This window comes from Drosophila mauritiana, chromosome 3R, assembly GCF_004382145.1.
Source record: "Drosophila mauritiana strain mau12 chromosome 3R, ASM438214v1, whole genome shotgun sequence".
NCBI classification, from domain to species: Eukaryota; Metazoa; Arthropoda; class Insecta; order Diptera; family Drosophilidae; genus Drosophila; species Drosophila mauritiana.
This window is the reverse complement of record NC_046670.1, coordinates 1,780,935-1,798,522: the sequence shown is the minus strand read 5'-3', so window position 1 is coordinate 1,798,522 and position 17,588 is coordinate 1,780,935. Positions and strand designations below refer to the sequence as shown.

At 45.1% G+C, this 17,588-nt stretch overlaps 5 protein-coding genes across 5 annotated transcripts; 3 read left to right on the top strand and 2 right to left on the bottom strand.

The window, feature by feature from the left end:
* Window positions 1–57: 57 nt before the first annotated feature.
* Window positions 58–1,016, top strand: LOC117143047 (putative lipoyltransferase 2, mitochondrial). The gene has a single exon (XM_033307494.1). The coding sequence runs from the start codon at window positions 124–126 to the stop codon at window positions 826–828; it is 705 nt and encodes a 234-aa protein (XP_033163385.1). The 5' UTR covers window positions 58–123; the 3' UTR covers window positions 829–1,016.
* Window positions 1,014–3,222, bottom strand: LOC117143044 (tRNA (guanine(10)-N2)-methyltransferase homolog). Its single transcript, XM_033307487.1, has 3 exons — window positions 3,000–3,222; window positions 1,714–2,509; window positions 1,014–1,647 (listed from the first exon to the last, which is right to left on the bottom strand). Exons 1-3 carry the CDS (start codon window positions 3,123–3,125, stop codon window positions 1,103–1,105), a joined length of 1,467 nt encoding a protein of 488 aa, XP_033163378.1. The 5' UTR covers window positions 3,126–3,222; the 3' UTR covers window positions 1,014–1,102.
* A 67-nt stretch (window positions 3,223–3,289) lies between these two features.
* On the top strand, window positions 3,290–7,315 carry LOC117143042 (eukaryotic translation initiation factor 3 subunit A). The gene is made up of 4 exons (XM_033307485.1): window positions 3,290–3,478; window positions 3,578–4,662; window positions 4,719–7,002; window positions 7,062–7,315. Exons 1-4 carry the CDS (start codon window positions 3,430–3,432, stop codon window positions 7,109–7,111), a joined length of 3,468 nt encoding a protein of 1,155 aa, XP_033163376.1. The 5' UTR covers window positions 3,290–3,429; the 3' UTR covers window positions 7,112–7,315.
* Window positions 7,316–7,754: 439 nt separating this feature from the next.
* LOC117143282 lies at window positions 7,755–14,784 on the top strand. Its single transcript, XM_033307860.1, has 7 exons — window positions 7,755–8,127; window positions 10,534–10,652; window positions 10,706–10,811; window positions 10,882–11,709; window positions 11,776–13,634; window positions 13,700–13,845; window positions 13,911–14,784. The coding sequence occupies exons 2-7, from the start codon at window positions 10,555–10,557 to the stop codon at window positions 14,093–14,095; spliced, it is 3,222 nt and encodes a 1,073-aa protein (XP_033163751.1). The 5' UTR covers window positions 7,755–8,127; window positions 10,534–10,554; the 3' UTR covers window positions 14,096–14,784.
* LOC117143283 lies at window positions 9,217–10,507 on the bottom strand. Its single transcript, XM_033307861.1, has one exon. The coding sequence runs from the start codon at window positions 10,378–10,380 to the stop codon at window positions 9,409–9,411; it is 972 nt and encodes a 323-aa protein (XP_033163752.1). The 5' UTR covers window positions 10,381–10,507; the 3' UTR covers window positions 9,217–9,408.
* Window positions 14,785–17,588: the final 2,804 nt, after the last annotated feature.

Below are 17,588 nucleotides of genomic sequence, written 5' to 3'. Positions count from 1 at the left end.
TCCATTGCCACCCATTAACCATTTTTGGAGATACATATATCGATGAATCCGCTGATCATGCAGCCCTGGTTAATATTTGTTGTTTTAAACATTGCAGTCAAATGATTTTTAAACAATCAAAAAATGCCTTCTGTCCGACCGCTGGTGACTGTGGTGCGGGCCGGGCGGCATAGCTATTCAGCAGGACTACAGCTACAGCAACGTCTGGCGAGGTCCAACCAGATCCTGCATCCGCCAGCGGAGTTCCGAAACTACCTGGTGCTTCAGGAGCACGACCCGGTCTACACAGTCGGACTGAGGACAAAGGACTATACGGCGCAGGATGAAGACCGACTTCGCCGGCTAGGAGCAGACTTCCATCGCACAGATCGCGGTGGCCTAATCACATTTCACGGCCCCGGCCAGTTGGTGGCCTATCCCATTCTGCACCTGGGCCAGTTCATGCCGAGCATCCGCTGGTACGTGGCGACGTTGGAGCGGATGGTTGTCGAGGCCTGCCACCAGATGGGCATTCCCAGTGCCAAGGCGACCAAGGACACCGGTATCTGGGTGGGTGACAACAAGATCTGTGCCATCGGTATCCACGGCTCGCGTTACGTCACCACGCATGGAATCGGCCTCAATTGCTGCACGGATCTGCAGTGGTTCGAGCACATTGTGCCCTGCGGAATCGAAGGCAAGGGGGTCACCTCGCTCAGCAAAGAGCTGGGCAGACATTTCCCTGTCGAGGAGGCCAGTCGCGCACTCCTCAATAGTTTCGCTAAAGTTTTCGAATGCCGACTTCAGGAACAGGCCACAATTCCAGCAAGTGCTGCTGAAATCGGTTAGTATGGTTATTTTGATACATATTATGTATAAAGCACCGCCAAGGTAATTTCAACATTTATAAATTAAGAACGCATAAATACATATTTCCTGGCCTTGTGTTATCTCAAGCTTAACGAAATGGAAATGTGTAAACTAGATTCAAGTATTGCATAAAATATTAAAATAATAATATAACTATATACATATAAGGTCCCATTGTCAATCGTATTTATCTATTTTCTTTTTTTCCAAATCGGAATCAAAGATAAGACTATAAATTACACTTCAACGGAGATCACACAAATCGAGCCTTATTCAGGTCACACTTTTTGGAGCGCCCATCCGTGGGAATCTTTCCCCGTGCATTCATCTCCACACGAGCCTGTTCCCGCAGCTCTGCCTTCCGCATTCGACGCTCTTTGCGTGACTCCAGAGCATTGTTAAAGTACCGTTCCCTGAAGTCCTGCGAGGGCGTTGGCACCTGTGTTATGCCGCCCAATAAGGGTTCTGTTGGACTATACTCGAAGCACTTTTCATATGTGAGTAGCCGCCTAGCAGTATTTCCAGTCAATTGCTGCTCAGAGTTAGCTACCAGGTTCAGATGCTGATGCTGTGGCAGCATCTTGGGGTCGTAGTCCTCGCTGTGAAAGGGTATCCAGCAGACAAGACGTCCTCCCAGTCTTAGGTGCTTCGCAGAGAACTCGAGAAGGTCCCCATAGAGACTCTGCAAGGAATAGTGCGACGTTGATGGGTAATGCACCATGCTCTCACTTCTAGTGTTAGCCTTTACGCTAGCCTTTTTCTCCACTTTTTCCGTAGCCTCTCTTATTCCATACGGAGCTTAAATAACCAAAGAAACCGGCCAGATGAACAATTTAAGTCGGGTATAAAAATGAATACACTTACGATCTGTAATTATGCAGTCGAACGAGATGCGAGGGTGCCACACCGGGTTTGAGAAGTCGGCCACCACCACATCCATGTAGCGATCAGCGCAGCCATACTGCTTCAAATTGGCCCGGATGCTCTCGTCCTTCTCACGCACTTTTTGGGTTATCCGGCTCGGCCGGCAGCGGGCATGCACCATCATGTAGTCTATGTCCGCTCCCAGGACATACCCGCCCCACTTGGCGGCGCTTACCAGAAGCGAGCCCGTCCCCACAAACGGATCGAAGACCAGATCCCCTTCGCGTACCATCGCCTGGTTGGCCATCAGCAGGCTAAGCTGGGCGTCCATGCTGGTGTTGCCGATGAACTTTCGATGCTTCAGCGAAAGCTCCTTGATCAAATGCCGCTGACCATGGGCCACCAGCCGACCAAACAGAATGTCCTCCGGCTCAGGAGGCACGGCCGTTGGATCCAAGCCCCAAAACTCGATGTACCACCACTCCACCTCGGGTTTCTTCAGGTTGACCGCTCCCTCTATTGGCAGGTAATCCATGGACTCGATTTTCTCGACCTTTTCCCTTTGGCTGAAGTGCTTGTTGTAGGTCTCCACAACGATTTTAAAACTGGCCTCCACCCGAAAGTATTCCGCAAGCGAGTTCCAGTTCGTGGTAACATGATTCCGTAGCCTCTGGTGAAACTCGGGTAATTTGTGGGAGTGGGCGTAGAGCTCGATCATGGCACGCAAAGAAATGGACCTGGATGCGTATAGCAAAGCAGAATCCGTGTCCCGAAATTCGACCACCCAAAATGGTTTCTGTAAAACGAAATTAGATATAAATATAACTATTTATGCTGGTGCTTTTGTACAAAAGAATTTATATATAAGAGGCTAGAGTTTTAAACAGGTACAAGGAATCGTGTCAGACCCTATGAAGCATACACAGATATATATATATACATATGCCAGGTATCAGGTATCCTGAGATCTCGACGATCGTTACGCTTTATAATCGTATATAATTTATAGCCAGTAACGCACATTTTTCCTGTTGAATACATTTTTGAAAATCTAGTTTACCCTTTTTCTTCCTTTTACAAATACATATACAATTTTATTTACGTTCAAAATATTATACATTGTTAATAAAACGCCAAGTTTAGAAAGACTTATAAGACACAGGCTTATGATTTTAAAGGGACGGTGGAATTTGTTAATCTTGTGTTTTTGTGTTTTTTTTTTAATATTAATATTATAAGTATATATGAAAATGTACTTTCAAAATTCTGGTACTTAATCACTTTACCCTGGTCTGTTCTGTAAGCCGGCGGGCCTGAAGTCCAAACATTTTGATCAGAGACTCAAACTCTTGAACTCGAAAATCGACATGCTCCTGGGCGAACCACAAGATAAACTTTCTCCAGTTGCCCATGTCGCAATTTTAATTAAAGAATTGTTTATTTATATTTTAGGGCGACTTCATTACTCCTCGTGTTATTGCTGTGAGCTAGCGGAGTTGCACTGCGATTAGCTGACCATCGGCAACTATCGGCCTGAACTATCGATAACACAGCCTGGTGCAGCCCTGAGTGCCGTCGACTCGGCCATTTTGCATAAATCTTGCAGCCACACGTAGGCGAGCCGAAGATTTTTACAATTTTCAGCAGCCCCAGGTCTCAGAACGCTCCAGACCTGCTATCAAAATCAACTGCCGCAAGTAAGTAAAGCGATCGGAAATGGCCCGCTACACGCAACGTCCGGAAAACGCCCTCAAAAGGGCCAATGGTGAGTGTGCTGAAAATTTTCCATGCGGTGTCTGAAGAGAAACTTTCGGCTTCGCGAATCATGCGCTCTCTTAACTCGACGCCGCTCTCTTCGTCACAGAGTTCATCGAGGTGGGAAAGCCGCTAAGGGCGCTGGACACGCTGCAGGAAGTTTTCCGCAACAAGCGATGGAACTACGCCTACTCGGAGACGGTCATCGAACCGCTCATGTTCAAGTACCTGTACCTTTGCGTGGAACTCAAGAAGTCGCACATCGCCAAGGAGGGACTCTTCCAGTACCGGAACATGTTCCAGCTGGTGAACGTGAACTCTCTGGAAAATGTAATCCGCGGCTATCTGAAGATGGCCGAAGAGCACACGGAGGCCGCCCAAGCCCAGTCCTCGGCGGCCGTTGCTGTTCTGGAGCTGGATGACCTGGACAACATTGCCACGCCAGAGAGCATCCTAATGAGCGCAGTGTGTGGCGAGGACGCTCAGGACCGCTCCGACCGCACTATCCTGCTCCCGTGGGTCAAGTTTCTGTGGGAGTCCTACTGCCAGTGTCTAGAGCTGCTGCGCGTAAACACCCATTGCGAGGCGCTGTACCACGATATCGCTCGCATGGCCTTCCAGTTCTGCCTTAAGTACAACCGCAAGAGCGAGTTTCGCCGCTTGTGCGACAAGCTGCGCAAACACTTGGAGGACATTTGCAAGAGCAGCAACCAGACCACCGGTGTCTCGATCAACAAGGTGGAAACGCAGCAGCTCTGCTTGGACACCAGGTTGTACCTTCTTGACTCGGCTATCCAGATGGAGCTGTGGCAAGAGGCCTACAAGGCAATCGAGGATATCCATGGCCTGATGGCTCTGTCCAAGAAGACACCTGTGCCCAAAACCATGGCCAACTACTACCAAAAATTAGCCATGGTTTTCAGCAAGGCCGGCAACCAGTTGTTTCACGCTGCAGCGCTGCTGAAGCTCTTCCAGCTGACGCGCGAGCTGAAGAAGAACCTGACAAAGGACGACCTGCAACGTATGGCTGCCCACGTTCTCCTGGCCACCCTTTCTATTCCGTTGCCTTCGGCCCATCCAGAGTTCGACAGGTTTATCGAGGCGGACAAAAGCCCCCTGGAAAAGGCCCAGAAGTTGGCCGTGCTTTTGGGCCTGCCCCAGCCGCCTACTCGCGTTTCGCTTATTCGTGAAGTGGTAAGTATCACTCAATATAGTAATGGCTTACGACTAATTAATAAACATCATCACAGGTGCGCTTGAATGTTCCTCAACTCGTATCTGAGGACTTTCGCAATCTATACAACTGGTTGGAGGTGGATTTCAACCCACTGAATCTGTGCAAGCGCATTCAGTCTATCGTGGACTTCATTGAGAACGGGCCCGAAAACGCTTTGCTCACTCCTTACATTCAATCGCTGAAGGACGTGACTATAATGCGTTTGATTCGTCAGATCTCTCAGGTTTATGAGAGTATTAAGTTCCAGCGTCTTTTGCAGCTGGCCAGCTTTTGCAACATTTTTGAATTGGAAAAACTGCTGGTCGAGTCCGTGCGTCACAATGACATGCAGATTCGTATCGACCACCAGAAGAACAGTATCTATTTCGGCACTGATCTGACCGAGAGTCAACGCGAGTACCGTCCCGACGGACCCGCTTTGCAATCGATGCCCTCGGAACAGATCCGCTCTCAGTTGGTTAATATGTCTACTGTTCTGACACGGGCAGTTTCCATCGTCTACCCGAACCGTGAACGTGACCAGCGTGCCAAGCTCCGTAACCAGATGGTAAGCCAATACCATGAGATCAAGGATCGCGAGCACCAGCGTATTCTTCAGCGACAGAAGATCATCGAGGACAGAAAGGAGTACATCGAGAAGCAGAATAATGCTCGTGAAGAGGAAGAGGCGCGGCGTCAGGAGGAGGAATCGCGGAAGGCCAAACTGGCCGAACAGAAGCGCCTCGAGCAGGAGCAAGAAGAACGAGAGCGCAAGCGCCATCAGAACGAAATCCAAGCTATCCGGGAGAAGAGTCTCAAGGAGAAGGTTCAGCAAATCTCGCAGACGGCTCATGGTAAGAAGATGCTTTCCAAGCTGGATGAGGAAGGCATTAAGAAGTTGGACGCCGAGCAGATCGCCAAGCGGGAAAGCGAGGAACTTCAGCGCGAGGCCAAGGAACTGCAGTCAAAACTCAAATCGCAGGAGAAGAAAATCGACTACTTCGAACGCGCCAAGCGCCTGGAGGAGATTCCGCTTTTCGAAAAATACTTGGCCGAAAAGCAGGTTAAGGACAAGGAGTTCTGGGAAGCAACCGAGAAGACACGCATCGAGAATGCCATTGCCGAACGGAAGGATGCCGTCGCCCAGCAGGAGCGTCTCAAGCGCATGTATCCGGACCGGGATGAATTCCTTGAGGCCCTTAAAAAAGAACGTGCCTCCCTCTACGTCGAAAAGCTCAAAAAGTTTGAGGCTGCTCTGGAGGCTGAGCGCAAAAAGCGCTTGGCCGACCGCATTGTTCGACGCCGCGAGGAGCGTCGACAGGCCTTCCTTCGCGAGAAGGAGGAGGAGCGTCTTCGCAAGGAGGAAGAGATTCGCTTGGCGCAGGCTGCCGAAGAGCGCGCCGCAGCAGAAGCCCGCCGCTTGGAGCGTGAGGCTGAGGACGAAAAGCGTCGTGCCCAATACGAAAAGCAGCGGGCCAAGGAGGAGGAAGCTGAGCGCAAAATCAAGGAAGATCGAGACCGCCTGTCCAGGGAGTTGGCCTCGGAGCGCGAACGCACTGAAAAGGAGCGTGACACATGGCGTCCTCGAGGCGGTGACCGTCCAAGCGCATCTGCCGGCGGATCCAGCGAGTGGCGTCGTGCTGCACCTGCGGTCAGTGAACGCAACGACCGTGGTGGCGAGCGTATCGAGCGCGGAGGCGACCGTATGGAGCGCGGAGGAGAACGTGTTGATCGCGGAGGAGACCGTGTCGAACGTGGAGGAGAACGCATCGAGCGTGGTGGAGAACGCATTGAACGAGGCGGTGACCGCGACCGCAAGGACAACGAGGGAGCGGACTCCTCTTGGCGTGTGCGCCGAGAACCAGATACACAGCGTGCTGCTGCTCCCAAAGACAGTGGCGCTCCGCAATCGCGCGATGACAAGTGGCGGCGTGGCGGAGAACGTGACCGCGATTTCCGCAATGATGGGGCTCGCCGCGACAGGGATGATGGGCCTCGCCGTGACCGTGACGATGGTCCTCGCCGGGATCGTGACGATGAGCGCAGTGGATTCCGTCGCAACGACGGGCCTCGTCGTACAGACGAGCCTCAGCGGGAAACTGGAGGAAACTGGCGGGACGCTCCACGCCACGCTGATCGGGAAAACCGTCGCCCAGCTGGTGAGAGGCGCGACCGAGATGTGCGCGAGACTCGTGGCGATCAGCGCGGCTCTGCTCCTAAGGAGGCAGCCAGTGGCGGAGGAGGCGGCAACTGGCGTAATGCGCCTGCGACCCGTGAGGAAAAGCCAGCAGCTAAGCGCGATCAAGCCCAGGAAAAGGGTAAGTAATCTCAGCAGCAAACCTAATTGTCATTCTTATCAATGCGTTACATCTTTCAGAGAACAAAGCTGGCGATGATGGCGAGTGGACCAGCGTTAAGCGTCGTTAATTATTATTTTCATCATCGTATATACCCAGCATAATATTCTTAATAAGTTTTTATTTTATCCGACTTGTACTTTATTGGTATAGAGCTCAGTCGGCCGGTACATTATATCTATCCAAAGCTTGTGCCAGATAGTTAAAATTTAGATGGTTGTAGGACCGATACTGATTGAAGTACTTTCGAATAAAATAACTATGTTCCAACAAATCAAACTTCTTTTTCCTAGTATCATGCCTTTTTAGTGCAATTTTCCGAACGAGAACCTTGGGAATCAAAGAAATTAACTAAAATTGGTTTGCAAAGTGGTTATTACTGATTTAATTCAAAAATCGAAATTCTTTCTTCATCACGTTTTTTAAGTGCCCATAAATAAAAAACGCATTCAAAATTATTGTAAATTGTATAATCTCATACGTTTGACTTGTTTTTAAGAAGGTGCCGTGGTTCTTAGGTAAAACCATATTCGTTGGGAATAAATTGGAGTAAATAAACAAAAGCAAAAAATGCAAAACAAAAATATTGTGGCTTTGAAAATTAGCCGCGATAATTTGAACCCGCGCCTTCTTTGCACACTCAACTAGTATTTTCTTGCGAACACTTGGCACTAATGCCATGGCCTCGCGGTTCCTCCGCGGTGCGCGACCCTGGTCACACTGTCTGTGCCGCTGCCGCGAATCTCGGTCCACGTGAACAAATTTTGGGCAATGTGCTATTCGGTACTCATGAGATAAAGTGATTGCGGGTTGCTTTGGAGTGCACTGACGTTGGCCCACCTTGAACCGCGGGTGATCGTGATCTTCGGGCGGAACAGAAAGACGCAGTTGGACTGTCGCAGGAAAAAGGCCCTCTTGGGCACCGGACTTGTGCTTGTGTGTTAGTGCTGCAGACGCGGCGCTCAACATGTGAGGTTAAAGCAGACGGACAAACAGACGGCGGCAACAATCCGAACAAGCGTTCGGCTGGGGAAGCCCTTTTTCGAGTGGAATAGGTGATCCGGAACCACAACGGAAGCTCAGAAGGTAACATTGCTCGACGCCTGCCACAGATTGGGCATCGCGAAGGCGATAGCGAATCCGCTGAGCTTTGAGGGGAAAGGCTTTCCAAACCAAAGTGCTAAGACGTGAAAGGTGATAGGCAAGACCTGCAAAACGTATTCATTCAATTCGACTGCTTTTCGCCGAGGAGTGCAGTATCAAAAGCACATGGCGTGGCGGCATTTACACGCACACGAGCCCATCGCGGCTCACATACACACACACGTGGTTGGGGCAAACATGTGCTGCTGCTGCTGCTTCTTCTTCTTTCCACCATCGTAGTTGTGTGGTCATGTTTGTTATTGTTGTCGTTGGATAAAACTATTGTGTTTTGAGTCCCAGGTCCAGGTGTAGCTGATGCAGAGGCCCTGAAGATTGATTAAAATTATACAGTAGAGGGTATGTGACAGGTAAAATGAAGCGTTTCCGATCCTATGAAGTATGTATATAAATTTGTGATCGGAATCTCCAGCCGAATGTCCGCCTAGAATGCGAACTATACTGACAAAACATCGCGGCCACACTTCTAAAATATATTTCGATCATTTGTTTTTCACTGTTTGAGGATAAATGTTAATGTGTCAGTTTAGGCATGCCCCCGTAAAAGTGGGTTTCCTGTTTGATTTATCCCAAATTTAATTCCTATAAGTATACCAATTCATAAATCCAACCAACATTTCTGAGGTCAGATATTGAGACGACTATTTATAAATATTTACAAAATATATATTCATTAGTTTTCGTTGTTTAGATTTCTGCTCTTGTAAGATTGGTAACTACAGATTTTAAGAAAATTGTATTATTAATCGTAGAGAAGTGTCGTCGATGGCGTTAAGCTGTATGGGAAGCCCCAACAGCTCCAATATTCGAAATGTTAATTTTAACATTTCACTTCCCCACTCGTCTTTCGGAAATCTTTGTCTCTAGTTTGAAAGAGCATAAAAACACCTTTCGATCAACATAAAAACGGCGTGATCAAACCACCGCAGCAAACTTTCAATATTGCGGCCATGGTATTCACATCAATATACCATAGTTTTAAGCAACAACTTTTAGTCCAAAACTTTTTGAATTTTTTCGAAATATATGTAATGCAAAAGATGTAGTTAAATTAAAGGATACTTGTGCAGCATTTACCATAACATTTCATGAACTAGTTTTGGAGAAATCTAGTTTAAATGATTAATTGAAATAATTTATGACACGTGTTTTAGGTTTGCAGAAGCTCCATCTTTATTCAGGTTTCTGTTAATGCTTATGTTATGTTTATTTTTTACCCTGCCGTGTCTCTTGCCGAGCTCGTCGTGGTGCAAGTGTTGCATGCTTGTTCTTCATTTTGTTGAGGATTATTTTGCGGTCCATAGCGAGTTTAGCGAGCTGTTCCTCCACCGTATCCATCAATTCGGGTTGCAGATGTATACATGATTGGACATAAACGCCTCTGATCGCAAGTTGGCCGATGTGAAAAGACAACTGAGCATTGTTGCCAGTTAGGGCAAAGAAGCCTGTCAAGCCAAAAATCCTAATAGGTGGTCTTGGATGCCTAGCTAGCTCAGAAGGCTTGAAGCTATTGATTTTGGGGTAGTTGTCTCCATCAGTTTTAGCTTCATTCTGCGAGCTACTGAAAACTTTTCGTGGCGTGCTGTTGCCATCTGCACCGTGCTCAGGTTCATTTTTAATCGGAATTTGGGATTTTGAACCGACTAGGTTTCGTGTCGGCAAGACGGAGTTGAAATGCGTCTTAATTTGTTCGCAAAATTTGGACATCAATGGCACGCCGGAGCTTGGAGTTTTATTGGCCCCTTTATTGGTGTTCCTTGGAAGCAGTGCAATGAATTTATTGTCCTTATCATATCCGGATGAAGTGGTATTTCGGAATTGTTCCGCCTCAAAAGCCTTCTTTCTTACCTCCGACAAGAAGGTTTTCTTGTGACTAGTTAATCGAATTTTTTGCAGAGCATCACACAGCTGAATGTTCTTTTCGGATTCTTTGATTGACTGTTCCGAAGACGGAGATTTGGCCTTCTCGTTCTTTCCATCCAAAGTCGTCTGAGACATCATATCTATATCTTTCTTCTTTAAGTATGTTTCTTCTGAGCTAATTAAATTAGTCGACATTGGGGGAACCAGTATGTTCTCTAAGATTATGAGATCATCCTCCTGACTTGCTTCCTTTGTGGCCTTTAGCCGGGACTCTGCAGCTTTGCGTTGACGCCTTGTGATCACCCTTTTTGGCATTTCGTTTTCTTTTATTATCTGGTTTACGGGAAATGATTTTGTAAACTTGATTTTTCGATATGATTGTCCCCTGTCGATTGTGGATTGATAGGCATTGAAAGGCAACTATGATTGCTAGAGTTCCCTATTTAATCGGAGTTTATTTGTTTGCAGTTACTTTACAATTGACGCAAAATGGATTCACAAATGCTAAATGTATTCCAAGAAGATACCTTTGAGGGAAATTATACCAAATACGAGTCAGAGCCGAATTTCTGGTCATCTAATGATGAGTGAGTGATTGTCATCAGAAAAATGTTCTAAAAACTAATGCAAACACTTTCAGACTGCAACTGACAGATACACTTAGCGGCATCCTACCCATCGCGCCCACAGACGAGTCACTGCTCAACCATGACCGTGAGGACGATCTGCAAAACAGAAAGAATCTGGTAGGTTTTGGCTCGAGTGGCATAAAAGTGAATAACATTTCAGTATTAATTCGATTAACTCTTTGAATAGATGATCTACAATGACTTTGTGAAACACGACCTCAGCGACCATGATGCCAATGAGCTAAATGCCCAGGTCTATCGGGCCATCGCTGAGAGCGAGGTCGAGGTTGCCTATGAGCAGCAACGCCAGATCAGCGCCATTATGGAGTACGACCAAGAAGATATTAAACTCGATGGCCTTACGGAGGAGGAGGACATACAAAGCCAGTCCACATTTCGCACCCGCACAGACAGCTCTTCGATTGGTGATTATGAATCGCACTCTAGCGACTACGATGATGAATATGACATTGTCAACGAAGAAAAAAGTCCAAGGCTGCCCGTTGTCCATAACAATATCGCCAACTCGCAGAGCTCCTGTGAGCTCCTGCGCAAGGGACGGACGCTCAGTACTAACACTATTATCTCCGAAGTAGACGCATTGGGGCTAAATATTGATGTTAATAACTTTGACCTAGCTGATTTTATTACCAAAGACGATTTTGCTGAGAATTTAAACGCCTGTCGCATAAAGGAATCTCTGCAAGCACAGGCGCAAATTAAGTCTAATACTTTAGCAGAAGTTCCCATACTTCTTAATCCACCCGTTGCCACAATTGTGGGAAAACACGTGGTCCCATCCTCTAAACCTGGGGATTCTGATTATGACTCTGACTCGATTATCGACGTTGAAACTGTCGATATGATGGATATGAATATGGCCAATATCTGGCCAATAGATAAGAAGGCAAAAGTGGGCCAAACTCCCGATGAATTACGCTATGTGGACAATGTAAAGGCCGATCCCTCCTGGAGTCCGAGGTCCGCGAAAAAGGCCACATCTACTATCAAAGAGGTAAGTCCTATGACCACATACTAGTTTAGACATTGTTTATAATAGTAACTATCATACTCAAAACAGAATAAGCCGGAACAACTGGGAACCCATCAGCTCGCGGTCCCAGCCTTAAGCAAACCGAAGCATACGAATATTTGCCTGGTGCCTAATAAGAAACAGTGCGATTTCCTTAAACGTAAGGTTGGAGCTTCCTCCAAGCCAACTAAGGCGACAACAAAAAAAGTGACTGAGTCTACGAGCAACAAGCAGCCGTCAGTAAAAAATACTCAATGCACGGGTCTCGGTTTGGGTGGAAAAAATCTTTCGCTTCTGAAGCAGGAGAGAGACGCCGCAGTATCGGCGTGTGCAGTACCGGCGTGTGCAGTATCGGCGTGTGCGCCCAAACCTGTAGCACCTCCAGCCCATCCGACAACAACGCCGACATTGGCACCGCCAGCAAAGCGAAAGCTAAATCTAGAGGAATACAAACAGCGTCGTTGTGGCGGTGTGGGCGCTGTGAATTCTAAACCAACTCCACCCAAGCAGGCGAAAGTAGAGGTTGCCACCAAACGCATTGCTCCTGCCCCGGTTTCAAAACCAACACCATCACCCAAAAAAGCGGAAATAGTCAATATTGTAAATAGCCTTAAATGCCCTCAGGCAGAACAATCTGCTTTGCCCATGGATCCCATTACCATGGCCAAGAACAAGGTGCTGCGTATGTTAGAGATGAAGCGTGCCCAACAGCTAAAAATAATCGATTCCCGAGTATCAGCCAAGGTTCCACGCGTAACCAAGCTGCCGCCACTTAAGGATATTGTAAAGGACACCTACTGCATGGAAACTGAGGACCCCGGCAAAGAGATAGCGCCACTCAGCAACAAACTCCACCCGGACTATGAGGAGATTATAATAGTTTCAGCTAGTTGCAATACAGACATAACAATACCGCCCAATCAATTAAGCAAGGCCTCCCCTCGCTCCCTCCTAAAGTCATCCGTTTTGCTGTACAACATCTCAAACGGTCAGGATGCCAATAAGAACATGAGCAACTCCCTAATAGCCAGCATCCAAAGCGAGGTCGTCAGGCAAGCGAGTAACACTACTCTCTCGACGATACAGTCCAACGCAACAAAAGATATGTCTTCGGCTGATAAGAATTGTCAGCATGGCGAGGACATGGTCATCATGCACTTACCCAAGGATCGGGTGCGCAAAACTCTAGTGAGCATTGCAACCCAAACTGATCTGCAACCCGAATTTCCCCTATTGACGCTGCCCCCAAAGCGACAGTCTCGAGAGCGTACGCGACGAAATTATCGCAAGCGACGGACGCAAGGCTCGGGCTCAAATATGTCCACTTCTTCGAGTGACTTTTCCTCCGACTGCAGCAGCGTGGTGTCGCACAGATCTCGCTCACGATACGATTCGACTGATCAGCTGCGTAACTTAGATGTAGCAGCAACGTGTGGAGGAGGCAGTATTGGAAACGGCGGTTATTCTTCTCGTAGCACTCAACGCCATCGCAGCTCGGTGAGCTCTTCATCTTACTCAGAGAATGGTCAGTACAGGCGCAGGCAGCGCCGCACGAGTTACAACAAGCGTAGATCTAGAAACCAAAAGCGGGGCAGTACTTCTTCGTCATGCTCGGGCTCCGAAAAAAGCGATCGCGAACGTAGCCGCAGCCCACACAGAAAATTGCGCCACTCGCGGTCCCGGTCGCGCTCAAAGTCTGATACACGCTACCCTAACAACAACTCCTCCTCCAATAACAACAACCGGCGAGGATTCTTTGATCGTAACGTGTCGCAACCGGCTGTTGAGGAGCGGCGAATCGTCTACGTCGGGCGCATTGAGCAAGAAACCACCAAGGAAATTCTGCGTCGTAAATTTCTGCCCTATGGAAGCATTAAACAAATAACTATACACTACAAGGAAAATGGGTAGGAAAAGAAAGGCTGTAAAGCTATTTAAAATAGGCACTTAACATTTTTTTATTTTATTTTAGAATGAAGTACGGGTTCGTTACGTACGAAAGAGCGCAGGACGCATTCACGGCCATTGACACGAGTCATAGAGACTCGCAAATAAACATGTATGACATAAGTTTTGGAGGGAGACGTGCCTTCTGTCGTTCATCTTACGCTGACTTGGGTGAGTTTAATACTTTTTACACGTTTTTATGTACGATCTAATTTTATCTAATGTGTCTGTTATAGATAATGCTGGCATTAATAATTACAACTCGTATGTGTTTCCCAATGAAGCACCAGCACCGAAAGTAGCCGATGACTCTTTCGAAGCGTTGTTGCTTAAGGTAAAAGCAAAGTTAAACGCGGGCAAGTCTACGGCGGAGGCACCAGCAGCTACAGATGCTGTACCACAGGGCCACAGTCAGATGTGACATTTTGGCAGAAACCGGCTTAATTTCGTATTTTTAATTTTTAATTTTTTGAGAATTTGAAGTATGTTACGAGCATTCTACCACTATCCCTGCACATGTGTAGACCAATTTCCGAAGTTTCTATCTATAAACCTGAAAAGCCTGATTACAATTCTTAATTTATCTTAAAATAGTTGACAGAGCTATATAATGCAAGCAATAAAAGTATTGCAATGTACATTAGGATAATTGTAATTACCGTGAAGAAAACCTAACAACAAGAATTGAAAAGAAAATGAAATTGTGATAACCGCGTAATGCATACAAAGTCATTTAAAGCACGTAGGTTAAAAGAAGATCAATAGAAATAAATCCACTCATAAAAGCTTTGTAATAATCTATGTAACAACCAAACCACTGGAACCTAAAACAACCAGCCGCCACAACAATAATAACAACTCAAATTCATTAAAACTATATAAAATGTGTATAAGAACTATGTATTTTGAGAAAGAGCAAGGAACGCGCATGCAGCATGCGTCGGCCACGAATTAAACTGTTGATAACTAAACTTTGATATTAGTTTGTAAAGAGCATATTTTGTACGTACTTTTAATTTACTCCGTAATTTTTGAATAGCAATTACATCAAATACAGAAGCTCCACTAAAGCTATTATAAATACATCAAAATATAGCTTTGAAATTATTAGTTAGGCTTGTTTCTCTTTTCAAATTTTATTCCGTAAATTCTAACAATTGTAAATCCGAGCACTGACTTTGAAAGCAGCATGTGTATCACTGTTACGATTTCATTGGATTATTAAATTAAAATTATGCAATTAAAATAATATATTTAGTTTTTGAAAACAATTTGCCAAACAAGACTTCGAAAATTAATAGTTAAAAAACTATGGCCGAAACGTTGTGTTTTTAGGAACAGCCATCTCTTGTTTTTTATATACTTTTGTACTCTTGGATAATTTAATAAATGATTTTTAGTTCGAAAACAAACCGAAATGAAGTGAAACATTGTTTATTAATTGAAAGATTAAGTAAGATGATGTCAAGTAAGTACTCTGGCAAGCCAAGACTCTACGAAATCCTCCAGAGTATCGATCAGATACATCCAATCAGTATTTTACAAAATTTGTCTTGCCTTTTTAAAATAAAAAGTTTTGCCATTTGAGGGGTAATTAATACTCGACCTGTTTGCCTGTTAATGCCAGGTATTTGCCTATTTCACGGCTATCGTTTTGTGCCGTCCATTTAATTGTGTAATTTCTGGGAAAGTCTGGATGTGATTAAATTAAAAAATTTATAAGCGTCCTTAAAATTTGGAGGAAAAATTCATAAAATATCCCGGAATGCATAAATCCCATATCCAAATAAGTTCAAAAAAACATTTTTTTTAATAAGCTTCGTCAGGTTAGGCTATGATTGTGTAAACTAAACTTATTGTCCATAAGCCGAACCGACTGAAAAAATGTGCTTTTTGAGAAATCTAAGTTGGCTATCAATCCGCATTTTTATCAAGACTTTTTTAATACTTTTACTTAAACTCTCTTTCTTCCAAACCATCTTAGTTGTTGCATTAGCATCGGATTACGACAGCAGATTTACATGTATGCTAGTCGCCTTCACACACTCTCCAAGAGCGCTTCGTCACTACGTGGACTACCACATAGTGATACTAAAATAATAATAATATAAGAGACTGATAAACGAGCTTATACCCTGAACCAAGCGTGTTTCGGCAAAGTCTGTGCTCGTTCTGGTGTAATGATTCGTGACTATTGTTTTGCCTAAAGGACGAAGAAGAATGAAAAACTCATTTCCCGTCGTCAAATTAAATATTTTTGGCTTGACTGCGATTTGTCGTTTGCGGATCCAAAAGCAGGATATTGTTATTGAAATACCTCGCAAAGGGAAATTAGCATTTTAAACGGATTTACTCAGCGGTTCAAGGCTGGACCGTGGCGTGGCCTCTTGAAGTCTGATCATGCAAACAAATTGCTGTCCGCTTTTCAACACTTGATTGTGGCGGTTAGTTAAGCACTTTGCCCGTTTAACACATTACTGGTACATTCAGAAAAATATAGTACACATACATACGTATAAAAACGTATTTTCAATAGTTATTTTCGACCGTAGTTGGGTTCAGATCGACCGTCAAATCGCATCAGAACTAATCGCAATTTCGCACATAAGCTTAAGCTCCATTTCAAATCGTTTTACCAACCATTAAACTCTTAAGGCCTTGTAAGCATCTAACTCTCCAGCCAGTTCAAATTCTTAAAGACTGTCATGTTCGCACATGTTTTGATTTGTTTGTATAACTTTTTAAAGGGTTGATTTAATTCAGTCTATATAGTAGTATAGTAGTATTTGCAAGGCGGCAAAGGAAATATTTGCGACTATACAAAGTATATGCATATATATTCGTTCCACTTATTTTGGTTGCTACATTTATTAGTTCACCTTAAACGACTCCTTGGAAGGCATGTGACCTAATCCACAAGAATGGCCAATCCTCCCCTCTCAGAAGGAAAATGAGCCAACATGCCTATGCATGTAGATATACTGGCAATGAGACTGGGAAAAACAACAAGCGTTTGAAGGAAACAAGCGAAACAAGGCGGCAAAACAACACATTTCACATTTCGGCTTTATTATAAATCTTAATGCCGTGCCAAAATGGCGGTGGATTATTATTGCTTAAGTTATGATAAGCTTCGGCACCTTGTACCAGGCACAAACGGTTGTTAATATCCCCAATTATTGTGACCCTAAAGAAGATGTTTTTGTTCTGCTTCTGACAATCAGTTCAAGAAACAGTGTAGCTGTGCTTAATCCGTTTAGTTAATAGTTTTTGCAGGATAGACTTTTATTTGCTAAATAACGGGTATCTGATAGTCGGGAAACTCCACTATAGCGTTTCCTCTTGTTTTAAATTTCTTTTACTAGTTGATTATTCAAGATGATGAGATACATCAGTTGCGCAAATTTCTGTATAAAGTTAAATTTGAAAAAGAAATGTATAATTCTTTACTTAACTTTACTTAAATTAAATAATCAATTTCTTTTTGCCAAATTAATCATTTTTCCCAACTATTCTTATTCATTTAAATTTCTTTGTGCTTAGTTTGAACTTATTTACATATTTATATTATTAATAAGACAGGTTAAGAGCTTTATACGTACACATCAATCCACTTCTTCCACATAATTTCGGGGCCTCTGAGGCGAAAGGGATAAAAGTGGAGGCTTTAAGGGAATGGGAAGTCGTCGTAATGCCAGTCTGATCCGGACACCCGACCGGATGTCGGCTCATCCATCAGTCAGATGGATGGACCCGGTAATTGTGAAACATGTGCGCAATCATTTTACGCTCAAGTGATGCGCCTTTTGGCGCCTCGAAAAGGAGGGCTTTGTAAATAGGGTCTTACCAGTCATAATCGGAGCAAAAGTAAGCACATTAATATAGGCAGTGCACCTAGCCAACTTGGCTAATTG

Bases quoted from the DNA above. Each gene is read 5' to 3' on its own strand.
- LOC117143044 (XM_033307487.1), bottom strand. From the start codon at position 3,125: ATGGGCAACTGGAGAAAGTTTATCTTGTGGTTCGCCCAGGAGCATGTC. The intron at 2,510-2,999 runs GTAAAGTGATTA...TTCGTTTTACAG, and splicing joins GGCTTACAGAACAGACCAGG to AAACCATTTTGGGTGGTCGA. The intron at 1,648-1,713 runs GTAAGTGTATTC...TGGTTATTTAAG, and splicing joins CGACTGCATAATTACAGATC to CTCCGTATGGAATAAGAGAG.
- LOC117143282 (XM_033307860.1), top strand. From the start codon at position 10,555: ATGGATTCACAAATGCTAAATGTATTCCAAGAAGATACCTTTGAGGGA. The intron at 10,812-10,881 runs GTAGGTTTTGGC...CTCTTTGAATAG, and splicing joins TGCAAAACAGAAAGAATCTG to ATGATCTACAATGACTTTGT. The intron at 13,846-13,910 runs GTGAGTTTAATA...TGTCTGTTATAG, and splicing joins TTCATCTTACGCTGACTTGG to ATAATGCTGGCATTAATAAT.
- LOC117143283 (XM_033307861.1), bottom strand. From the start codon at position 10,380: ATGCCAAAAAGGGTGATCACAAGGCGTCAACGCAAAGCTGCAGAGTCC.
- LOC117143042 (XM_033307485.1), top strand. From the start codon at position 3,430: ATGGCCCGCTACACGCAACGTCCGGAAAACGCCCTCAAAAGGGCCAAT. The intron at 3,479-3,577 runs GTGAGTGTGCTG...TCTTCGTCACAG, and splicing joins CGCCCTCAAAAGGGCCAATG to AGTTCATCGAGGTGGGAAAG. The intron at 7,003-7,061 runs GTAAGTAATCTC...TACATCTTTCAG, and splicing joins CGATCAAGCCCAGGAAAAGG to AGAACAAAGCTGGCGATGAT.
- LOC117143047 (XM_033307494.1), top strand. From the start codon at position 124: ATGCCTTCTGTCCGACCGCTGGTGACTGTGGTGCGGGCCGGGCGGCAT.